Source organism: Clupea harengus, chromosome 25 (assembly GCF_900700415.2).
Source record: "Clupea harengus chromosome 25, Ch_v2.0.2, whole genome shotgun sequence".
NCBI classification, from domain to species: domain Eukaryota; kingdom Metazoa; phylum Chordata; class Actinopteri; order Clupeiformes; family Clupeidae; genus Clupea; species Clupea harengus.
This window is the reverse complement of record NC_045176.1, coordinates 7127292-7152398: the sequence shown is the minus strand read 5'-3', so window position 1 is coordinate 7152398 and position 25107 is coordinate 7127292. Positions and strand designations below refer to the sequence as shown.

General features: G+C 42.6%; 1 protein-coding gene across 2 annotated transcripts; it reads right to left on the bottom strand.

Annotated features, from left to right (window-relative positions):
* Positions 1–1133: 1133 nt before the first annotated feature.
* On the bottom strand, positions 1134–24874 carry LOC105907527 (RNA-binding Raly-like protein). 2 transcript variants are annotated; one of them, XM_012835878.2, is made up of 9 exons: positions 24758–24874; positions 16122–16395; positions 5673–5748; positions 5516–5563; positions 3625–3824; positions 2988–3101; positions 2353–2522; positions 2070–2107; positions 1134–1585 (listed from the first exon to the last, which is right to left on the bottom strand). In XM_012835878.2, exons 1-8 carry the CDS (start codon positions 24857–24859, stop codon positions 2075–2077), a joined length of 1017 nt encoding a protein of 338 aa, XP_012691332.2. In that variant the 5' UTR covers positions 24860–24874; the 3' UTR covers positions 1134–1585; positions 2070–2074. The 2 variants fall into 2 exon arrangements, with proteins under 2 accessions (XP_012691332.2, XP_031419008.1); XM_031563148.1 differs by having other exon boundaries at positions 3625–3806.
* Positions 24875–25107: the final 233 nt, after the last annotated feature.

Here is a 25107-nt window from a genome sequence, read left to right as displayed (position 1 = left end):
TAAATGATCTTTGTACCGACAATGGCAAATGTACAGCGTATTAAAGTGTAATGTAATACTGTAATGTAATGTAGTGTAACTGCAATATAATACAGTGTTGTAATAGTGCGTGTACAAATTCCCTTGGAACTGTGGAACTTAATTTTGTGAGGAGAATTTGGTTCGGTTTAAAACATTTCTTGTTGAGTTTTTATCTCCAACGCTTTTTTAACCGCCATCTACTGAGTTAATGAGCTGATTACGTGGTGATGGACACGCACTGCTCAGTGACCTTCATTTATGGAAAAAGATTAATGTCTGAAAAGGAAAACAGATTCTGATTTGTGAGTTTGCTTACATAGAACAGTGCCCACTGCTTTAGCAGTGTCACCGGTCATAAAATTATTCAAAAATTCAATTATATTATTTAAAAAGCTCTGCTGACCCGCTGTACTCAGAGTATGACGGTCTGTTGGTGATTAAAACAGGCCATCTGCACAACCTCTGATGAGCCACCATTTTTCCTTTCAGATTTTCTTGCCGAGACTCTCAAGGACACTCATTTTTAATGAGTAGAACAAAACGCTCAGGGGATGATGCCGAGGCCTTTTTACGCAATTGGAGGACAAATCCAGTGTGCACCTTGCATTTCATTAGTGTGTTTTGGCTTTTTAAAATACTCTTGATAGTCTGACCACATCTATGTCAAGTCCTGTCATACTGCTGGCTTATCACTGCTGGCTACTCTGTACTTGTACAAAGTAAAGTGATTCGCCATGGAAGTCGAGCCTCCAGCATAGATTAAGACACAGATACACATTCAGTCCCACATGATCATATACAAAATAAATCCATACATTTAAAGTGGGTCCAAGTAGCATATTTTGCGTCATTTTGATGTTAACATGTTATGCGGACATCCATGTATCAATGTAAGAACCTAATTGCTTCATAGCATTGTAAGGGAATTATTTCCCTTGGCTGATGGGATATAACTTGTGGTTCAGGCCTTGTCTGCATTTTGTTGTACAACAATATTTAAGAAGATTGGAGTAAAATCTAATGTTCTAGAAATAAATGACAGAATATTTGGCTCATGATTATTTGCTTTTCATAACAAAACAGCCAATGGAAAAAGAGTATTCACACAGTTCTGAAGTTTAACTTTTTAATCATTAATAGTAACAGATTATTACGAAACACATATAATATTTCCTCTTGAAAATCTTACAATAGAAAAAAAGACACAAGAGCAGAAACAAAACAAACATTTGTGAGCACGTTTGTCCTCTTTCTGGACATCAAAAATACAGAATAAAAACATATCCATTTTACATGGGATAAGCAAAACTATAATAGTAGCTGAGCACACAGTCACATAAGACAAATTAAAAATAAACACACCATCTGCTCTCAGTGGGTTTAGTATAGGATTCACCCTTGTACAATAGCATCCCACTTTGGAATGTCTGGCTGGGTGGAAAAAAAAGAAAGATAATTTCTCCTAAATCCTTCCTTTATTCTCCACACTCCCGTCATGGTCCACTCATGCATGCAGACTTACTGACAACCTTTTCCCCTAAATGCCTTCATTATCTTCAATGATCTAAAAAAGAAAGCGAGCAGATAAAGATTATGAGTAAAAGGTACATGTTAACATAATGATAACAAAGGTCACAAGAAATGTTTCTTTCCATACAAATGTTTAGTATCATTGGTCATTGTGAGCTGTCTGGAAACGGTGGGTACAGACACCATTCGTAGTGGCCAGAGCAAATTACATATGTCTGTTTGGCAGATGGTGAAGGGCAAGAGAAGGAAGTTTCATTACCACCCATGTCAAGATGGATGTTTTTCAAATAAGCCTTTCCCTCACTGAGCCCTGCAGGTGAGTGGCATGCTACTGAGAAATACAGTGCATGGTAAATCACACCTAGAAATAGTGCTGGTCTACAACACTATTCTATCTCCTTGCAAACAGAATATTTTGCTTAGTATGTCTCCATATATCTGTGAGAGTGATTATTTTGTGGTAATATGACAAAGATGTGATTAAACTACTATGCATGCAACACATTCGATAAACTAACCTCTTTCAATTGTCTATGTCCGATATATGGTTCTCCACCTGGAAACAGAAAAATATAGCAATTGTGCTTTTGCTCAGCAAGCTGCAAATTCCTGCACAAGATTCCTAACATTTGTATGATGCACACCATCCTTGAGTTGAGTTCTGTGAAGACAAACTGATTATGTGCTGGTGTGGGTTCACTGCGGAGGGCTGCGCCATAGCCCTCTGATAATCCCATTAAACTAATGCACTCACAGCATGAAATAACTGGAGCATTGAGGTGAGAAAAAAACAACAATTACCATATCACTGCTGCCTTCATCGTCATAATCCCCCCTGCAAACATCAGCCATCTCCTCCGTCTCTCCCTCCAGATGCCCCAGCTCCACGTCGTCTCCTGAATGTTCTGCCGAGTCTGAAATATGCCGGTCATGGAGGGACTGATGGGTATCATCACGCTTCCTCTGAGACTCTGAGATGAGTGAAAAAAAGTGCCAGGTCAAGAATTGTGAAAATGACTCCAGAGACCAAAATGATGATGAGTGAATGAATGAGACAGAGAGAAACAGAGATAGAGTGTGTCCAGAGAGAAAGAAAGAGAGAAAGAAAGAAAGAATGTGAGTGTGAGTTATAGAGTAAGAAAAAGAGCAGAAGAAAGGAGAGAGAACCAGAGAAGGAGAAATAGGTGTGGGAGAGAGTGTGGGCAGTAAGAGCTCTATAATCAGGCACACAATTATGGAGCAGACTGTCAGAAATCAGCAGACATGGAGAGAAAGTGCAGTGGAGTGCCGTTACAAAAGCAACAACTGCAGAACCCAGCCAGAAAAACAGCACGGTGTCTGGAACACAGTGACCTTCTGCTTCTTGCTTTTTCCATCTAGCACTCAGACACCTCCAGCCTGCTCCATAATGGCTGCTCCATCTCTTCCTCGCTCACCTGCATCCACGCAGTGCTGTCTCTCCATCTTCTCCAGCCGGCCCAGTAAAGAGTCAATCTTGGTCTTGATCTGAGAGAGCTCCCGCTTGATGGTCAGGAGCTGATCTTTCTTCACTGTGAGCACCCCAAAAAAGACAACAGAATAGGAAGCGAGGTTGGCATTTTACCCATGTAGGTGTAATAATGTCCCATGTTATCTATTCTGTGACGGCTATTATGATGTGCAATAAGAACGGAGAAGGTGAATGTCTCTTATAATGAGGGTGGCAGGGATGTTGTCAGCTCGACGAATCACAGAAAGACACTATCTCAGAGTTCTACAACACAAACATAATTTTGAGATTTTTAAGGGAAACACACAAGTAGGTCAGATGATCCCAAGATTTAAGGAGAATGAAATGGAGGGGTGTCATTTGGATTTGGAATACAGAATGACTAAAGAAGGACAGGAGAATGTTTACAGCAGACAACAGACTGTGCATGGCATCAGAGAAGCTACCAGCGCAACTTGCTTTCTATTGCCAATTGCTTGTGACAAATCAGCAGACCGCGAGCGCACCGGCAGCGATGGTTTAAAACAGAGAGATGAGGGGACATGGCTGGGTGATTCACATCTTGCACACAGTGCTAGACCTACGCCTGGGGCCCGTGTCTGTGGAACCACAGCTTAGCTGTTTGACAGAAGAAGAGATGGAGGAAGAGGTAGAAGAGGAGGAGGAAGTCCTGGAGGGGATAGATGTTTTCACCCGCCGCACAGAGGGGGGCACCAAACGAGTGCGCTTGACAGGGATCACAGCCCGAGGGTGGTGAGCCAGCCGCCTGTGGAAGTCAAATAATCTGTTGGAAGTAGAGAGAGGAATAGAGGAGGGGGATAGCGCTTTGGTGGGATGGACAAGCATACAAAAAATGAACCGTCACCTTCAGGGCGAAAGAGATTTCGAACAACACTGTGAAGGTAGAAATATTCTCCCTTTTGGAATTTTGCTGATAGTTATTATTATTAAGAAAGCTAAACACAGACAGTTCTGTCACGATATTTAATGGCGTTTGACAAGTGAGGATTGGGTGTTTAATTACCTCATGAATAACGCTGCCAGAGGGGTTATAAAATGTTTCCTTGAGAAGTCCAAACCCTCTTTGCTTAATGCAGAATAAATGAGGTCAAGTCTGACCACAGAACGTGAAAGATGAGCTTGCTGTGATGTGCTGTTGTTGCCATCATAATGCTGTATCTGCTCATCTGGCCCTGCGGTTAAACTCCAAGAAAGGCACTAGAATGTTACTTTCCCCCTCTTTCAAAAGCATAACTGGCCTTGTGGCATCCGCATTCACAGTCGCACACTAACTTCCCAGGGAGAGGCATAAAAGGCAGCTTTAAATAAGATGTGAGAAAACAAACCCATGAAAGCATCAAATGAAAGATGGATGTCTTTTTCTTGCCTGGCCTATTACTACCCTGGGGCCAATCTGAGTCTATATTACTGTCTCGGAGGGAGGGCTCGTGTCATTAGCCTGAACAGAAGGAAGACAATGGCGGTAGGTATAAATGCAGTAAATCAGGCTGAAAATGTTCCAGTTGTCAAATGTCCCTTTGTTACAGTAATGTACTGGAAAAATACAGGACTTCTGATGAAAAAGGGTTATGTTCTAATCACCATAACATGCGGTAGGTCATTACCAAACCCAAGACACTGCTGAATAGTTAGAATGCATTTTTTCCAACTTCAGTAACAATCTGACCAAATGTGAAAATGACTGAGGAAAATGACTTACTGAAAACTAGATATTCACAAGCACATACAATGACAATGTTTTAAAAAAAATGTTGCCTGTTTGTATGTTTGCATGTTTCACTATTTACTCAGTCATTTTTCATGTAACAATGTATTTAAATAATAAGTATTAGTGTGTTAGCTACCTGTGTAAAACATTCAAAAGTCTCAACCAGACCTACCAGCACATTCCACTTATGGCTAATATAGCACACATGTCAGGCTTAATACACCCTGTGTATTACTCCAAATGGAAAATATGGAATGGCTCGCACTGTGCTAATTGCCTCGATTCATACATAAAATTGTATTACTGGAACTAATAACTTATTTTGGCATGGGGCCACTGCTTTTAGAATGGCTTTCTACCCTTGCAAGATTATTCATCCCCTTCACACGCCACCATGGGTGCATATTAATAATGCTGAAGGGCTGCAGTGCCATAAAATGAATAGTAGTGGCTGAGTGAGTGATGGAGGTGCTGGAGCCCTATTACCATGTGCCATTTAAATGTCGCCTGCCGAGGGAGAGGAAGTGGAGAAAAACTGTGACATGGATATAAAAGGAGAATACACGGCATACCTAATTCACTACCGAGTTATCCAAAAGCCTCATTCACAAATTAAGAAGACTATTATTTTTTTCAAATTATGTATGACAAATTTGAACAAACTAATACTAAAACGTACCCACCTTCCCTGGATCATTTATTGGAATTTATTGAATTTATTTAATGCTATAACATGGACTACGCACCTGTTGTAGAAGTCATCGGAGTAGTAGTCGTAGTCAAACTCATATCCACTGTTGACACAAAACAAAGCAAAATCAAAGGCCAAGGAAAGCTATGCAGACCGACAGGTGAATCTGCTATCTAATTTCTTTCATAAGGATGAGTCATGCCATCGCTCACCTGTATAAAGAGGGTAGTGGTCGTTTGGACCCTATCTTGGCCCTATAAGGTCTGGGCTCCCCGGCCATGTTAATGTCTGTCAGAAAAACATGGCATTTTTACTCTCTTAACTAATCAAATACAAATGTATCTAGTATCTGCTTTTGCCCAAAATAAGTTAATAGTCCTGTGAAAATCAAAACACGTTCGTATGAGGTCTAATAAGGATAGGCAGTTCTGGGTTTGGGAACATGTCTCCCCATGTAATTCTTAGATCCCTCCGGGAAGCTGGACATCATGTCATCCCTGGGATACTGCGAACATGATCTCTCATGTCAGCTCCACACTGAAGGAAGTTGTGACAGACATTGTTCAAGATTTTGGAAGACATCCCCTTAAGTTAAGTCATTCCACCTTAGTCCAAGTACTGTCTTTTGAAGACTTTAAAAATAAAACAAGCGATGACTGGTAAGACAGCCTTGTGCATTTTAGTGATAGCATTGCCCCTTAGAAAGGAAAGTACAGAAAAGCTGATTAAAAGCGATTAATTGGCCTGACATAATTAACTTGGCTGCCACCTCCCACACTGTAGGCCTATTGGCTTTCATAACACACCAGTAAACACTCTCTCTTCACTGTAGCCAGGCATGGATTAACGAACGGCCAGAGCCTCTGCGTGAAGTCACTGTTATGTATCTCTTATTTGTGGTTGAAAAAGGTGTATTTTATTAATTTGCTAATGCTTTAATTGAGTGTACCTGTGCTGTGTTAGAAAAAGCTAGATTAATGCGACATTGATCACGCATGACTTTTATGGGACTGCCAAGGATACCTTATGCAATATATACCCTCAAAATGACAAACCGGTCTCTGTCATGGTTTTCATAATTTTTAGGGGGAAATCGTCCGTAGCAATCTATAACAAAAATATATGCTTATCGTACATATAGGCTACTATAGAAACTAATAAAAAACCGATTCAATTAAATTAATAATTTCTTATTTTCTTTGTTTTTTTGTCATATACAGATATGCAATGATGATTACTGGGTAATATGTATCTTGTTGTCCAATGTCAAGTCTCTATTTGATCATGTGATGAGACGATACGATATAGCTAGTTTAGGCGCAGAATCTGAAAGTCAAGACCTACAAGCAGGCACAGTAGGCTACACCTGCCGAACGATGCCTTTCAGACATAAAAGTGGTGATGCATGATTTGATTTTTCAATGGACAGGATAGCCAGCCCATTCAGCCTCTCCTGCCCCATGCTGCCCCTCAGGTAGGTCTTAATCAGTTTCAATTTGGAAAAGAATCACTCGGCTGTTGCCCTGTTACATGTAATGTCAGAAACAATAGCGGGGCAGTGCACACCTCACCGAAGGTGGAGGTTACGGAGTAAACTTTGACCTGTTTACTTTCTCAATACATTAGCCAAAGTATCTAATTCGACCTTAAAATCCAACACATTGGTTGTGTTTGTGTGTGCGTGTGCGTGCGTGTTTTGCGGGCGCACAATTATTATTTTTCGCCATGGGGGGGGGGGCCCTTCAGCATGTCCAGGCCCAGGAGCCCGTGGTTTCTTAATCCGTCCATGACTGTAGCACACACGGCACACAGCAAGCTAAGAACATCAAGCGAGCTAGTGACATCAGAGCACAGGGGACTGCTTTTAGACCTCACAGAAACACTAGCCTAGCTAGTCAGACTCTATCTCACTGTTGACCTCACAGAAACACTAGCCTAGCTAGTCAGACTTTATCTCACTGTTGAGTGGACAGAAGGGTTTTGTAAATGGGTATTGGTCTAAACACGTAAAATGGTCATGTACATGACTGACACCATTTTAATTAATCATCATTTCGGGAGACAGTTAGACAATTCAGCCTGATGGGAACTTTTAGTGCTTTGCAGCTAACTAAAAAGCTCAAAACCGCAATAGCAATAGTGTTACTTGACGTGGTCGTTCCAGTTCCACTCTTTTCCATAACTAAGGGAGATGTGTACCCCAGACTCACACCTCTGGAAGGAGGATCTCACTGCGCACCATGTCTCTCACTCTGTTCCATCCATATTTCATTCTACTTTGTCAGAAGCTTTTGCCACCATCACAGAACCACAGTGATGGAAAACCAACGTGAGCAGACAGCAGCATCATCCCTCAGCTTATATGACAGGAGTCTCACATTTGTTATGCAGCGATTGTATCGGTGCTAGCCCTTTTCCACCCTTCTGCCTGGCTCACACACACTCACTATCTCTCTCTATCCATGCAAGCCAAGGTTCTTTTGAAGGTCAGGGACAAAACACAGAGAGAGAGAGAGAGAGAGAGAGAGAGAGAGAGAGAGAGAGATTGACAGGCAGCTGAAGTGAAAGTTGATGCTTTAAAACAATTACTTGCACTTTCTGCCTGTACTCTAATCACCGCGGGAAGAGACAGCTGCGTGAAATGATGGGGTTGAGAAATGGGAGGATTATGCATCGCTTCGCAGCACAGGTCACTTAACTTCACTAAGTGTGACAACTATGCAGCACAGAGAGAAGACATTTCCTCACTGCCCCATTAAAAGAGTTCTAAATATGAACCCAGTCAACTCTTGATATCCTGTTGGGAGGACTGGGCAAGGACACTCGTGTGATTCCAGACAGTCTGACGTCCAGACAGGGGTGGAGGGGTAAGAGAAAAGAAGGTAAGACCATGTGGATGCTATTTATGAACTATATGCACAGACAGAAATGAAGACAGATAAGAACATAGATCTGATGATCTGATATGTAGAACCTAGTGTGACGGAGAAACAATAGGAGAAATGAGGCTAAGCGGTGATTCTGAAATGGAAATTTCAAATGAGTCATTCAGCCGTGAAGGGATGTACTGTGCACGCCATCTGCCTTAATTATCAGTTCTAAATCTATAAAATCACATTTTTGCATGAACCTTGACACTCAGATGTACTCCCTGACACCTTAGCAGATGTACTAGGGACAGACACTAGCACCAATGGGTTTTAGCCTCCTTGCTAGCACACACGTCAACCACGCCTGAGGGTGTAAGTTTGTGTCCCAGATGAGGTTACACTCCTCTATGGGGAGGTCAAACACACTCAAATGTCCTCCTTAGCCAGGCCCTGAGCTCAGTTTGGGCCTTATGAAGTGCACTGTTCCGACTGTGCACAATAAAAAAAGCTCTCGATCCAATAGCTACATACCAACCGGTCATAAACTCAGATGGCCTACATGCTACGAGAGTGCCTCTGAGTAGCGCTGAGGTGATGATTGAAGTCAATTCAGAGTCAACACTGACAACACTGACGTCACTGACCACCTGCCGATTTTGAATCAGCATGCTTCTGTTCATATTCTGTGGGACCTATCCAACCATTGTGGACTACGCAAGTGGCAAGCTAACAGGGGAAAAAATACCAGCAACTGAATTACTGCCTCAAGTCCTCTCGAGGGATCATCCAAAACGCATGTCTGTGAACAGAACCAGAGATCTTGCAATCAGTTTGGGTAAAATTGGGAATTAATCATTATTTCAGTGCAGGTGAAAGCACATGGCGGGCGTCTGCATTAGCAGCTGCTCTTGAATTATCAAAGCACATTAAGAGGGGACACTTTACAGGGGACACAACGATAAGAGGGGACACAACGATAAGAGCCCCAAAGCCACGGCTCTTACAGCGCATACAAGCACTCAATAACAATCAGTACCCACAAGCTCTCTGCATAATGTGTGTAAGTGCGAGTGTGTGTAATGCTCTCTGTGCTAACCTGTATGTGGTGTGCACATTTGTGTGTGTATGTGTGTGTGTGTGTGTATGTGTGTGTGTGTGTGTGTGTGTGTGTGTGTGTGTGTGTGTGTGTGTGTGTGTGTGTGTGTGAGTTTGTGTGTGCGCGCGAGCATCTGCATGTGTACATGCGTATGTGTGTGGCGCACCTGTTTGTGTCTGTGTACATGCACTTATAGGTACATTTGAAAGGTGCACAAATGACATCAAACCTAGGATGGAAATGACATCAAACCTGAAAAGGAATCGTCTTGATGGGATTACTTCCCCTGACAACCTCCGACAGAGTAAATAAAAAAAAAAGGGAACCGTCACTGCGAGTCCTCCCACTGAGCCCTACGCCCGTGTGCCAGTCAAGAACACCAGTGCCAAGGGCACAACTGACAGATCTTTGACAGCAGCACAACACCTCCACAGCGTCGCCGTGTCAACTTTGATGTTCCCAGAGGGGCTTGTGTGACAGAGCCACGGGCAACGAGGGTGCAGGACAAGATGAGAGGAATCACAAAGATGTCGAGAGGAAGAAATGGGTGTCTTGGACACATCCACTCCACGATTCTAGTTTGTTCCCTGCTTTTCAGAGGTTATACGTGATGTGGTGAGAATTATGGACAAACAAATACATCGAGGTAAAATATTTCTTTACAGGGGTGGGAATTGCCAACAATACAATACCATCACAAAATTTGGGCCACGATATAATATTATTGTGATTCTTTACATTTGACAATACGACAAGTATTGCGATTCGATTCAGCGACACATCACGATTTATTTCTCCCATATATTATGTTTTGTAGAGTGGGAGTCTCTGCAACCATCCTGGCATGGTCAATTTGTGACCGTAAAACCTCTGACTTTTCCCAATTTCCGCTGTGACACAAGAAAACTAAAATGTCTTGTGCAATCTTGTGGACTTCAGAAGCAATGTTACCAAAGTAGAGGAATGTATTGAAATACAATTTTAATCATAATATGAAATAAATAAATAAATAAATATTGAGATACTTGGTGCCACTATATCAGTTTAATATTGTGCCGATAATACTGCAATACTACTCTGTATTTCCTTTACGTGTGAAATATCAATAATCAGTCAAAACAACACTATAAGCCTTTTACTTAAGGTGCAATACACAGTTAATGGGTGCAGATTAGATTCACCGACCTTTGAAAGGATTTACAGTGCATACAGGTCTGAAATGACAAGGTTTTGTGATGGCACACTGAGTACCCAAATGTTTTCAAACCCTGCAGACATTCAGAATTTCTATGCCGAGCTAAAATGGAAAGACTGACTACTGCCAGATTCTGCATTAACAGAGTGGTCAATACAGGATAAGTGCCTTTTGAAAAGGAACTGCAGAAATTGTGAGGAAGATGTTCAATGAGTAGCCTACTACAAAATATCACTTCCAAAATCAATACATTTGTCCTGTACAGTAATGATTTTGATATATGTTTTATGCAGTTGTGATTTCAAGGCTATCTGCATATCATCACGGACTATTCTCTCAACTGTAGGCAATGTCCGTCCCAGATTTCTGCATTAAGGGCACAGTAACTGGCCAGGTTATTTTTTGTCTCTGCATCAGATGTTGCAAGTATATAGCAGTATGCAAGTTCTAGAAGTTACAATGAAAACATTGTTACGGGAAAAACAACAATTTCCTCTGGATCTGAGGAAACAAGGTCCACTGGCCGTAATATCCGATCCCAAAGGCTTAATTTGCATGCCTCCCCCAGTCATATCTCTTTGATCATGATGTAACCAAGAGACCCGAGCATGCAACAGTCTGAAACACTGCCAGTCTTGAGGGAGTTCTGCCATATCCACTTATGGTCCGAAGCCTGTGCGAGTCTCTACCTATAAAGTGTCCATCAATATGGGATTGCTGTTTACAAGAGTTTTCACAAGTCTTCTAAAATGTATCTACAAAAACACGTTAACACTGGTATCGGGAGTAGCCTATTCAAACTCCTAACTTAGTAGTTTTGAGTGAATTGTCATTTCAATAGTGTGCCATTGAACGACTTCTGCGCCTCTCGTTCTTATCGAGGAAGTGCGTAGGATACAAAAATGCGATTTTGGGGCAAAGGAAAGCAAACTAGCGCCTGACACAAATAAAATGTAGTCCTCATACACGACATCATAATTGGCTCCACATTATAATGCTTAGTGGCGAAGAAGACAACTTTAAAATAATGTTGTTTTTGTAAGCATACAAAGCACATTTAACTTGCATTCACCAACTTTTATCAACAATGGCTTAATGCTGCACGTAGCCTAATTAACTTTCTTTTTCGTCAATTATTGTCATCTCTTTGTATTCATATATTTTCTACGTCATTTCAATTTCAAGCATCATCATTCATTTACGTTTCTCATCACGATACTCACATCGCTGATTGCGACGCTTGCCTTTATACATCGTGGTGTGATACTTGTCCAGTTTCATGCGTTTCGTCGTCAACAGACCTCTTCCTTTTCCTAAAATAGATTCTCTTCGCTCAGATGCAGCGGTAAGACACTCCAGGCGATACCACTTTCCTCCAATTCTAGGGGGTGCTGTTTTAACCCCACAGGCCTAATTCAATTGTGTCTAGGACTCAACTAGGCTACATTAAACTAACCAACATGCCAAGCATGCATTATTATTTTATTGTATTGCTCCTTTTGTTTCTCTTGTCGCCTACGTCCAGTCCAGGTGGTAGAAATAGAAAATTTTATCGATATGACCCATAGACTCAGATTCATGTCCACATTCAAGTCCCAGTCCTTGAGAAAAGACAGGATTTTTCCTCACAAAAGGGACTGGGATTTCCGAGTACTTTTCAGTTTTCCTAATTTGAAAATATTTTAAAAGCCCGTAAAGGACACATCTTAACATACAGTGATTTCACTTAAAAGTGCTTATAGAGAGAGTCTAGAGAAGACAGAGAGAAAGTGAGTTCACTGACCCCAGAGTTGAAGCCAAGAATCTCACGTAGCCAAGAATGAGAACTTGCCTGTTAAAGTTCAGTGGCAACACTTAAAGCAACAGTAAGGAGTTTTGGTCTAAAACTAGCGAGCTAACCACCTAAAAGGCATGCAGAAACTTTGCAAACACCAATACACTGGTACTGCATAAAGCTTGCTAGCATGCTAACTGGTGTCTTTTGGGAATATTGTTTGCAATGCTGTGCTGTAAAAGCTTTTCTTGCATTTTGGCTAAAGTGAATTTGAAGATGATACCAAAACTAGTTGCCAAAAAAAACCCAGAGAGTTTGCATGAGATTGTTGCATACTGTTGCTTGAACCTAACTTATGGCCAGGTCTTTAGCGCCATCTAGTGTCTAGAAGTAATTCAGATAGAAGTCACATAGAGTTCAAGTTATTTTACAGTAATTAGGAATTGCATTAAGATGTAAATATTAATGGAATGATTGTATACCCTATAATGAAATAATGCTCAACCTATTTTTTCTCGAAAAACGGCATATTGATTTGTTCATATCCTCATATCTGGGCTTTATAGCCATAAATGAAATACATATAGATGCACAGCGTAGTGCTAATTGTGTGCCATACATCTCTCATGATTGAGTGGCACAAAGACTTTACAGAACTGCCATTCAGTACAAACGAATGGAAGCTGTAAGTCACTGCACGCCATGCTGCAATACCAACCACAGCCACAGCATGGTGCTAAAAGACCACAAGAGTTGAATTTCAAGGTCCTTGTCTGAACCATGCTCACCATGGAGTCATGCCAGGCACCCATTTCTACAAATGCATGATTTGTGTTTGCCCTTATCTCTTAAGCTTTCTATATTCTTTTTTTGTTTATTTATTCATTTATTTATTGAATACCAAAGTATGTGTTGGAATGCAACCTGTGGTTATGTTTAGACTGACCTGCCATTGTAAAGCACCTGAGAGCACAGGACTACAGAGCGGCACCTTGAGCAGAGAGAATATGAAGAGTTTGCATTGCCCGGATATCTTAAGGCTGCTGCACCCGAATGTTTCACGCAGTTTGTCGTATCTCTACCTTCATTCCCAGCGTAGAGGCCACCGGTCTAATCAGAGTCATAAGGATGCATTGCAGAGTGATGCCTTGTCTGCCAGCATCAAACTGACTCAAGCAAAACGGGCTGTCTGAGTCTCTCCTGGAGAAATTAAAACCCACTGAAGCAGTAAAGCCGCTATCCACCTGGCATCCACAACAGCGTGAAGACACCTATATAGACCCATATGTTGTAGCCCCTTCACAGCTGAAAGCTCTGCTGCAGGTGATTGTGTGGCTTGTGGCATGAGGAAATGCTCAATATTTACTTGAGGGGTACAACATTGTGTGTGTGTGTGTGTGTGTGTGTGTGTGTGTGTGTGTGTGTGTGTGTGTGTGTGTGTGTGTGTGTGTGTGTGTGTGTGTGTGTGTGTGTGTGTGTGTGTGTGTGTGTGTGTGTGTGTGTGTGTGCATGTGAGCGCACGTATATATATATGTATGTGCGTGTGTGCATTGAAGGAGTTGCAAATCAGGATTAAAGATCAGGGTTGATAATGATAATAATAATAATGACAATAATCAATAATCCACTGAATCTCGTATTCATTTGTATTTTTTTTCCTCTTAATTAGACTAGGCCATAGGTGACTTCACCACCTCTCCTTACAGGTCATATCAATGTCTTTGTATTCCCCCCATCCCCATGATACAAGCCTCTGAAACATTTGCTCACGGCTGGATCCTTTAATTAACAACTTCCCCGATGAACCAACATTGTGGCAGCTCCCGTATCAGAGTAGCTGCCTGATACATATTCATGTAGGGTCGGGGCTATTGGTTGACACCCACTATGCTGTTTAGGATACTTAAACTTGGACTGTTTCGATGTCTAATCAGAAACACGGGTGAATCTGCTGAGTGAAACCTTCCTCTCTCCCCTTGACGCGCATCATTGCAAGAAGAAAGCCTATTTCCTGATTGATCATTCTCCGACTCTTTACCAATCTTTGGTATTAGAATACTGACCAACACATGTAAAGTGTATGTGTGTGTGTATATGAGATATAAGAAAACTGGCCTTTTGTCGTCACCTAAAAAGAACGCTATGATAATGTCAGTTGCTTCTCAGTATTTCAAAGCTGTGAATGGCCAGTTCATCAGTGGCAAAATGAATACTACAGCCTTCTATAATTTCAGTCTTCCACTTTCCAATTTGCTATCTGAGCATTCACTGACAGGTAAAATGAAGGTCCTTTGTCTGAGTGGCTCTCACCATGTACAGATGATTCACCCTTAGCTGTCAGTGCTCCATAAAGAGCTCAAATTGAATGACTCACAGGACAGCGAGTCCAACCCAGTGTTCGGTGTCTGACTCATGCCACAATTCAGTGGCCGACGACAGATGTTCCAAATGAAAAAGAAACAGAAGGGAAGATATCAGGCTTCTTTTTCACATTCAACAGGGTTACAGGGCAGAGAGGGGGTTGATTTTTCATAAAGGAGGCGCAAATCTAATCAATAAATAATAGTGGGGATTTGCTGAGAAGCTTACGGCAACCTGAACGCGATGCCCCCTGAATCCCTCATCTCACCACCCCTCCTTCAGACCTTCATAAATAACATACTCAGGGCTCAGTGTTATTTGATTTCATTCATTTGGTTTCATTCAGCAGAACTTCTCGTCCATGTGACTTGAATGAATGTATCGTATCTCTTTCAAGTGACTGAAGACACATTCATATATCAAGTCACTTGAAAGTAGTTAATAAAAACGGGATTCACAATCACACCTTCAGAATACATGCCACAGTATGACAATGAGTCCTAGATAAAAGGTGATAATCCAATGCACTGTGTTCTAGTATTAGGCAAGAGTCATGAAGAAAACTGAAGTACCGAGTTGCAAGTTTGCTCCCTTCTTAAAGGTGCAGTCTGCGATTCTAATGCAAAACGCCTTTTTGTCAAATTCACCTAATTGCTCCGCACAGTCTTCTAGCTCTCTGTTCAGTGTGTGCACTCACAAAAACCACCAGTGTTCGTGCACAGTCCTGGCTCTGTAAAAGTGAAACAAATATAGTGGCTCGAACCGAGCCATAAGCAATCCCAACCAATCAACGCAGTGCTTCGGGAGCACAGAAGGGAGGGGTGTAATTCGATTGACTGTTGAGCTCAAATATCAACAATCTTTTGTGAAACTGAAACCAAATCGCTGACTGCATCTTTAAACACAGCAGGGCAGACAGCACACACACTACAACAGCAGGGGGCGCGGACTGGAGGCAGGTGTGATGATTACATAGGCACAGACCGACACGCAGTTCATCCTCATTACTAAAGTAATAAGCCTCAACCTGTTGGATTCGTATTTTTAGTCGATGGCAGACTGTTGCATAAATGTGCTAAATATAGACACTAAACAGTTCTGATGTCACAGTAATGGGGGGGGGGGGGGGGCACATAACAGGACAGGCACTATCCACAATCCATCACTGCATTCACACACAGTCCTCTGTATGATAGGCTGTTTAGATTCTTAGGGCCCTGAGTGAAATGAATCATGTACTATAGGAGGGCATCAGGTGGGTCCATGTAAATGAGGGGCTGAAAAAGCGATATTTTACGCCGCATTGCAAATACAGAGAGACCTGCACATGTGGTCAGAAGTAAACAACACCAAAGGGAACATTACCCAGAGGTTGGCCAGCGATGATCCTGGCATTCTCCCCAGCGACTGCGAGGCGGGCATTTCTCTCACTGACATACTGAACGAAAGCGTAGCCCTTGTGCGCTGAGCAGCCGATGATCTTGCCATATTTGGCAAAGATGACCTCAATGTCCGTCTTCTTGACCACCGCTGTGTTGAGGTTGCCAATGAAGACTCTGGAATTGAGGGAGCGCGGGTCAGTCTTGTTGGTCACGTTGCTGGTCTGAGTTTTACCAGTCATCCTCCTCAGCCTGCCGGCCTAACGGTCAAGCACACACATAAACACACACACACACACACACACACACACACACACACACACACACACACACACACACACACACACACACACTTATATTAGACTCCATTAGGCTAAAAAGAGATCCTCATTACTGAACATTACCCTAGCAGTAAACAAAATGATTTCTGAAAATAGCAAACCGAACAAAATAATTTGCCCTTGGTGAACAATATGCAAAGCCCAAATAGCAGTGTATGGAACTAAGATTCGCCACAGAGAGGACTTCCGTAAAAATAGCCTCACCAATCTCACCTCACTTTGGCTTTAAGACGACACTTTGAAAAAACATGTCTTCACTTGTCTCCATGAAGGAGATCCAATCGATGTGTGGATGGAAAGCTTGCTGCATGAAAAGTGGGGGGCATTTTCTGACATCGCCCCCCTTGGACTTGGCCACTTCATTTTCCATTTCTTTACCACAGAAGTCCAGAACTCTCTCTGTAGAGAGTCCACCTTTCTTTGACTGAGCTGGTAAGCTCACTACCAATCAATAAATTGTCCATTTTCCAAAATGGAGGATCAAAGCTTTCCTGTTTCCGCCTTACCAAAGTGGCTAATCAATAGAGTCGATAGATTAGCAAAGCATCGGACAGGTGTTCTTGTTCAAATGTTCTTTCACACCAGATGCATTTGTTCTGGCGCTCCTGTCAGACTCGACAGCCTTCTGTTTACACAATGTGTGGTGGGAAGAACCCTGACAGAGTTTCAGCAAGTGTTGGGATTTGCACTCTGTGAAGAAATATGCAGATCGATGCCGGATGTGCTTCTCAGATTCATAGGCCACATCAGAGTTAGCCAGCCTGCCACATGCTGTCAGTTCCATTCTGTTTCCTGGCTTGACACATAGAGTGATAACAGTTATACACTACTAGTCTATAAATCACTCCATAGTCATGCACCTGAATATATAACAGACATGCTCTCAAGGTACACACCCAGTAGATCCCTGAGGTCCTCCGGCACTGAACTTCTAACAGTTCCAAAAGCCAGGACAAAGAGACATGGGGAAGCAGCTTTTAGTTTCTATGCCCCCAACCTTTGGAACACTCTGCCAGAATACCTAGGAATGGCTGAAACGGTTGAAACCTTTAAACATGCACTTAAGACATACCTCTTTGATCTCGCTTATCACTCACTGTAAAATGTATTTAACATTTATTGAACATTTATTTATTTACTTATTTCTGTCTCTTTTCAAGTGTTTGTACCTCCCCCCCCCCTTTTCTTTCCTAATGTGAGGCGCATTGTGTTACCTCCTTGTATGAAATGCGCCGTACAAATAAAGTTTGATTTGATTTGATTTGAAACACGGGTAAGGAAGGAAACACAAGACAACCTTAACCTGCTCAAAGGAGCTTGCAGAATATTGCAGTATGTCTATTGGTACCTGAATATAAAAGACTAAAGGTGTGACTTGCACACGATCAAAACAAGCTTTTTAATTTGACCTATCCATCTTCGAGACACTCCCTCTTTCTTTCTCTCTCTCTCCCTCACACACACGACACACGGTCCACACACACACACACACACACACACGACACACGGTGCACACACTAACACACACACACACACACACACACACACGGTGCACACACACACACACACACACACACGGTGCACACACACACACACACACACACACGACACACGGTGCACACACACACACGACACACGGTGCACACACACACACGACACACGGTGCACACACACACACACACGACACACGTTGCGCACACACACACACACACAAACACACACATTCACATGCTATGAAGTGCTCTGACAGAATTCCCTGTTCACTCCCCACTGACAAATCCTTTGTGTCTCTCATCACTCATGTAGTCAGTGACTCACAGAGACCTTGCTCTTCCATGTGGTAACAGCAATAACCTCACCTCTCTTTGCAGAACAGTGACAAGTGTGACAGAACAAACACCATGCTGACATTTCAATTCTCCCTCTCCTCTACTGCTCTCTCTCATTCTCCCTCTCTGTCTCTCCTCTCCTGCTCTCTCTCATTCTCTCTCTCTCTCTCCCTCTCTTCTTCTGCTCTCTCTCATTCTCTCTCTCTGTCTGTCTGTCTCTACTCTCCTCTCCTGCTCTCTCTCCCTCTCCTTCTTCCTCTCCTGCTCTCTCTCATTCTCTCTCTCTCTCTCTCATTCTCTCTCTCTCTCTCTCTCTCCTCCTCTCCTCTCCTGCTCCACCTCCCTCTAAAGCCTCTACACAAACTCTACCACGGCACAATCATCAGCCTGACTCTTTGATCAGGTCTTCACTTGGTTCAAACTCTCTGTGTGTGTGTGTGTGTGTGTGTGTGTGTGTGTGTGTGTGTGTGTGTGTGTGTGTTCCATTGTTATCTGTCCAAAAAGGGACCATACCCTTTTTCCTCTCCACAATTTATATTTTACAAATCTGGGCAAAAACCCCCAAAACAGTCCCTACACTGTTTCCTTCATTCGTCTTTTATACATTATATTTCCTCCTGCAATGTTACTGCCTTACGTTCGCACATCAAGACGGGTTTGAACATACTAATTAATCCTGATCAAAACTTCCTTTTCATTCCAAGAGCTTTCATTATTTGATTAATTAGACCCAGCAGGAGCACTGTGAAATGTTTTATACGAGGTGTTTGAGGACCTCAAACTGTTCCTAATATGCGGAGAGGAATTATGACTACCGCCATTAGAATTTTTCTCAGTACTGACCCATTTCATTCCATCATAAGCTTCTCTGCGTATCAAATATGTCCTGGACTGTTTTCATAACATATTTTCAAGTAGATATTTCAAATAGAATATTTTCATAGGTGGCTTCAAGCAGAAGATTGAGTATAAAACTGCCTCTAGTGTTGAGTATGTCCCATGTACAGGCCAACCTTTGTATTCTTCCTTCAGACCCTCCATACCTGTACCAAAATATCAATGTACTTCAACAGATATTTTAATCAAAAATACACAACTAAACACAGTCCCTTTCGCCAATGGATCTTTTAATTAGAGAGACACAACTAAACACAGTCCCTCTCGCCAACGGCTCTCGTGGAAGTCTCCATCACACCAATGAGTTGGCCGGCGGCCCAGTGAAATTCATCACCGGAGGTTCACGGGAATCAGTAACGTGATTTGCTGTCTTCATTTATTATCAGGCAAGGGGGTTGGCACATGCACTCAGTCATACTTCCATTCATGCTTTATAGTCATAATAAATGAACTTGTACCATAAATGGCAGCTGCAGACTTTCGCGGTGTTGCGTGTTACAATGTAAATCAAGATATCCCCCCCCCCCCAATAAAACTGACCACAACTGCTTTCATCTGACAATCTTAAGTCTCTGCCACTTTCACAGGAGCTGAGAAAGAGAGGTCCTCCACCAACGTAAAGCTAAGAATAATAAAAAACGTCACGCTCAGCAGTATTTCACTAATGAAAGCAACGTGCCATTAGTGAGAGAAAACCAGTCTTCTAGCAGGCTTTATTTTCAAAGCTCGGAGGGGAAAAGTGGAGAACAAAAGTTCAAAGTGATTCGTACAATATTTATGAGGCTTCTGAACCTCAAAGCCGTTTCCATCGCCTTGACATGACTCAAGGCGAGGCTCGAATGCGGGCAATGTGTTCTTGAGGTTCACTGCATCCACGCTCACCTTCACTCCTGCAGGTGGGCGGAGGAAAAAACAGAAAGGCGTCTGCACGTCTTGACAAAAAAAATCTGATGTTTCGCTTTGTGGTCAGTCGGCACTTAAGGGGTTATTCTCCGGCTGTCTTTCCCGGAGAAGACAAGAAAAGAATCCTATTCCTATCCACACGCCTGTGCACATCTCTGTGCATGTGTTTCTGTGCCGTCTATCTCAGTAACTGTCAGAGGCTTTGTACTGCTCCTGTCAGTATCCCTGCACTGTGTACACAGAAGTGTTAGCCCAGTAAGCACTTTAGAACAGCCTCTGCTACAGGCGGGCGTTCTTCCTTTGTGATCAGCAGAAAAACGAAATCGTGAGGCGTCTTTGACATACTGTACCCAGGCACTGCATCTGTACGAAGAGGGTGCAGGGTGAGGCCAGAGTCGTGCTGCAGTATGCCTCGCCGTGCCAGGACACAGGTCAAAGGTCAAGAGCACTCTAAATGTCAGAGATTACTCTGTAAAGGTTAGGAGGCTTTTATACTACTAGCAGGTTTAGAAGACTTCTGTGGAGTGTCACTGAAATGTGTCCTCTGTTTTCGCTAGACTGAAGGGCAACTGGACATGCTATTTTAAGTAATGCAGCAAGACGCAGGGGGGCTTGCACAGGAACCTCCATTTGTCTTGCTAGGCACTGTGAACTGTGTGATTTATAAGGATCATGAACAAATGTGTTGCATTGATGCTATTTCAATCAATCAATCAATCTATCAACCAATCAACCAATCAATCAAATCAATAAAGCAATCAAATTTGAGTCTAACAATGTTTTCCCCTCTATCTTATACATAAGATCATCAGCTATGATTAATGAGCTATGGTAGACAGTGGCTTAAAACTGAAATGAGCTCCACCATATTTTAGTCAGAGCTGCTCTAGAGGTGGTTGAGGCCTGATCTAGCTGAGTGATGGAACAGGCTTTAGGCAGGGCAAGTCTATTTTATGTAGCACATTTCATACACAGAGGCAATTCAATGTGCTTTACATACATAAAAGCAAAAGGAACAACCAAAGGTAAAAAAAAATAAAGACAATAACAATAAAATATTAAAAAATAATTAAAAATAAAAAGATAAATAGAAAGGAAAATATAATTGGCTAAAACAATAAAATAGAATGAAATATTAAATAGAATAAAAAGTGGAAGTAGACCCCGATTGTGTGTTAATCTGTTCGGAACACTGAGTAGAGAACCATAGAGCAAAAGCCTGACTAGAATCTTCTAAACATTGAGCACACCTCCCGCAGCCCTGTCATCACTGCCCCTACTCAACTCCTCACATCACACTGTCGCCATCTTGGCTCTGTGCGTCTGATTCGACTCTTGACAGTGTTCATCCATAAACATGACTCGCTGCTGACGCGGGTGTGAGCGGGAGAAGGCTGACATGCTGAGGCTCTCATGGGAATGCGCCTACGGGCTCCACAGCCTCAGATTCCTGGAGCGGGGCTTCCACTCTTATATTAAAAACCCACATTAAGCCCGATTTGGAGTTTGCCTGTAATGCATGAGCAGGAGGCTCATGTTACTCTAACAGCGATCATTTAAAGACTTGTCAGTAAAAAAACTAAAGAATGTGGAACTGCGGAATGCTTGTTTGAGGCTACTGCATGGGTCGTCAATATCAGTCTTCTCTCTCTCACACACACACACATTCTCACACACACACACATTCCCACCTACACACACACACGCTGTGGACAGCGACCATAAATATGGCCGGGGCTGAGGATCTGCGGTTCAATTTATAACGGCTGTGCCGGAGACCGGCCCCAAACAGGAAGAACTGTGCCAACGTCTATACATCACCAGCCCAGCCCAGCTCAGCTCAGCTCAGCAGGGCCACAGGACTGGGCTCCCACATCATACTAATCCACCTATTACTCCACAGCTCAGAAAAACCTACACGCCGAGCCTCCGGTGCTTGGCGGAGCACAGCGCAGCTGAAAATAACACACCCGAAGTGACTTCTGGGTAAAAGGAAGAAGAAATCACACAGATGGCACATCACTGAAAAAAACCTGAGCGGGAAAAGTTGACAGGGGTTATAAATGTGGAGTTAATGGATTTTGAGTTGTGTGTGAGGTATTACCAGCGCATCTGCTTCTAGTACACCACCGCAAGACAAACAAGGACAGCGAGAAAAAGCAACTACATGCTAATCTAATCTTTGCACTTTGCCTCCTGTTTATGAGTGTATGAGTTAATGTCAGTCCATATTATACCAATATTTGTTTTAAACATGTACATTAAGACACACACAGGGGCTGGAATTACTAATGAAGGTTCTACCAACTATAAATAAACAAGTATTTACTCATATCTTTTCCGTTCAGTTTAACAGTCTAACTAAGCTTCTCCATTTCCAGCTTTCATGATGAAACAGCAGTTCCTTTAAGGATGCTTCTAATGCCTACATCCAAATGCTACCTGTGAGCAATATATTTTTGCAAAGATAAGAATAAGACTGAACAAACTGTAACTGTAGTATCTCTTCAAAACTACACTTGCCCCCCACAGTATACCACACACTTCAAACCCCATGCCTCTCATGACATACTGCAGATAACAGCAAGCTAACATTTCTCAATATCTCCAACTCCCCACACACTGCTATGCCAGATATAGCCTCAATTAGGTTGGTCACATTAGCTGAGAGCAATTAACAGATAACACCATATGCAACAGATTTTATAACTGGCAAAGGACAGTCAAACTAATGGGGAGACCAGACATGGAACCACAGAGATCAACAAATCAATACAGACAGGAAAGTGGCTTATTTTCAGGTCATCTTGAACCACAGGCATCTGTCCATGGTCCTGAAATAGATCCTCCCTTCACGACCGTTCCGTGGCTCATGCCTCTCTCCGAGGTTCTGAGGTCAAATTCCAACACAGACCCCTTCCGGTGTAAATGCAACAAAACAAAACAAAAGAAGAATAAAGAAACCCTGATTACTAAAATTGTACGGCCATTACAAGGTAACTTTATGCCAATGACTTAAACAGCTCACAAACCAGCAGGCATCTTAATGAAATGTAACCCTCTCTGGGGTTTTTCCAGTCTGATGAACCGGGCTAAGTGCTCAAAAAGGCAAAACTGCTTTATCGTGGGAGCCAATGGTAGAAATCAGACCCCTAGGCCCTGTGACTTAATGGGGTTTGAGAAACAACGCTGGCACGTCTTCAACAGTGACTGACTGCAAGTGCCATTCCCTTCCTCTTCACACTCCATTAAAAGCCATCCTCTCCATAGTCTGTAGTAATCAAAACACAATAGAATCCAGTCACGGGGAATGGCAAGCACGTAAAGTGCTTTTGGTGTGACGCCTAATTGGCAATGTTCCTGTAACTAAATGAAGAAATTGGGTGCTTTCCCCCCGTCTCCTGACGGTGCTCGTGTGATTCTCTAGTGCACATATTTCTTATTTACATTCCTTCTCACACACTCACTCACACAAACACACACTCAAAAGAGACAGGTAATGACAGATAGAGAGAGAGAGAAAGGGACAGAGAGAGAGAGAGAGAGAGAGAGAGAGAAAGGGACAGAGAGAGAGAGAGAGAGAGAGAGAAAGGGACAGAGAGAGAGAGAGAGAAAGGGACAGAGGAAGGAAGGAATAGGAAGGGAAGAGATGACCAGAATGAGAGCCCACTCAAATGATGTATGATGGGAAATTGTCTCCACACGACAGCCCAGGTCTTTGTGTGTGTGTGTGTGTGTGTGTGTGTGTGTGTGTGTGTGTGTGTGTGTGTGTGTGTGTGTGTGTGTGCAAGAGCGAGAGAGAGAGAGAGAGAGCAGAGAGGAGGTGAGAGAGAGAGAGAGAGAGAGAGAGAGAGAGAGAAAGAGAGACAGATGGAATCTATCCACAAATGCACAAAAGGGGTGTACAACATGTGTCAGTGTCTGGTCTGGTCCTGCACCCAAACTGTGTTGAAGTGTTCTCCTCCCTTAGCAACACTTATCATGTTATCTGTCTGCAAACTCTCACCATGGGGTTCTAACTCAAAGTCAACCCACTTTGCACATCCTGGTGCAGTGGTTTGGCAGCTGTGGTCCTCCAGTCTATATCCTTACAGTTCATTATCACCCCTTCCCTGTTTACCATTTAGTTGCTCTGCTAAAACAGACAATTTAAGATAAACTGTGGGAAACTTGCAGCAAATTACCAAATACTGACTAATTACTCTGTCTTATTCACAAATACATGTTATAACTCACAGTCAGGTATTGGGTTAAATTGTTTTACATGTATACGGAAATACTAACAAGACTTGTCCACAAGGAAGTGACCTCGTCTACATGTGTGGTACAATAAGGATTTTTAATGGAAACCAATTACGAGCTTTCTTGATTTAAAATTAAAGAGAACAGAAGTCAGCAGTGCTCCTTCAACTACGCAGCGCCGCAGAGAGCGGATCACCAAAAGCAGTCACAAAACCAAAACGGCACCAGAATGTAAGCTTTGTCAAAAATGCAAGACGAAATCGCGCACATGTATTTTACGACTGTCTCCACAACCTGCCTTAACGGCGCATATCATATTTGAAGAGAAAGATCAGCATTCAAAGAGCAGAGGAAGAAATCGTTTGGAACCAGAGTTGAAACAAAACGGGAAAGTAAAAGAGGACACTCACCGTGTGGAAGCAGGGAGGACGGTTTTGGACAACACCGGTGCTTAATTGAAAAGGAAGCACCGACTCTTTCCTTCCCTCAACTGCTGCTCCTGACCGTATCATGTGACCGAAGATTTGTCCGATCCTTTAAAGTTCTCCACGCATAAGCATGTGTGTGCAGCCGAGATGATCCTCTGGCTGTCGCTTACGGAGCTACCGAGCCTATCGAGATTTCCCACCTAAAAGGGCAAAACATATTTTCATGACGGTCCATTCAAAGCAAATTTGCCGTTTTAAGAACACCCCTCTCCTAAAGCTACTTCAAACTGATAGCAAATATGCTTTCTAGATTTTTCCTTTTACAGTACTAT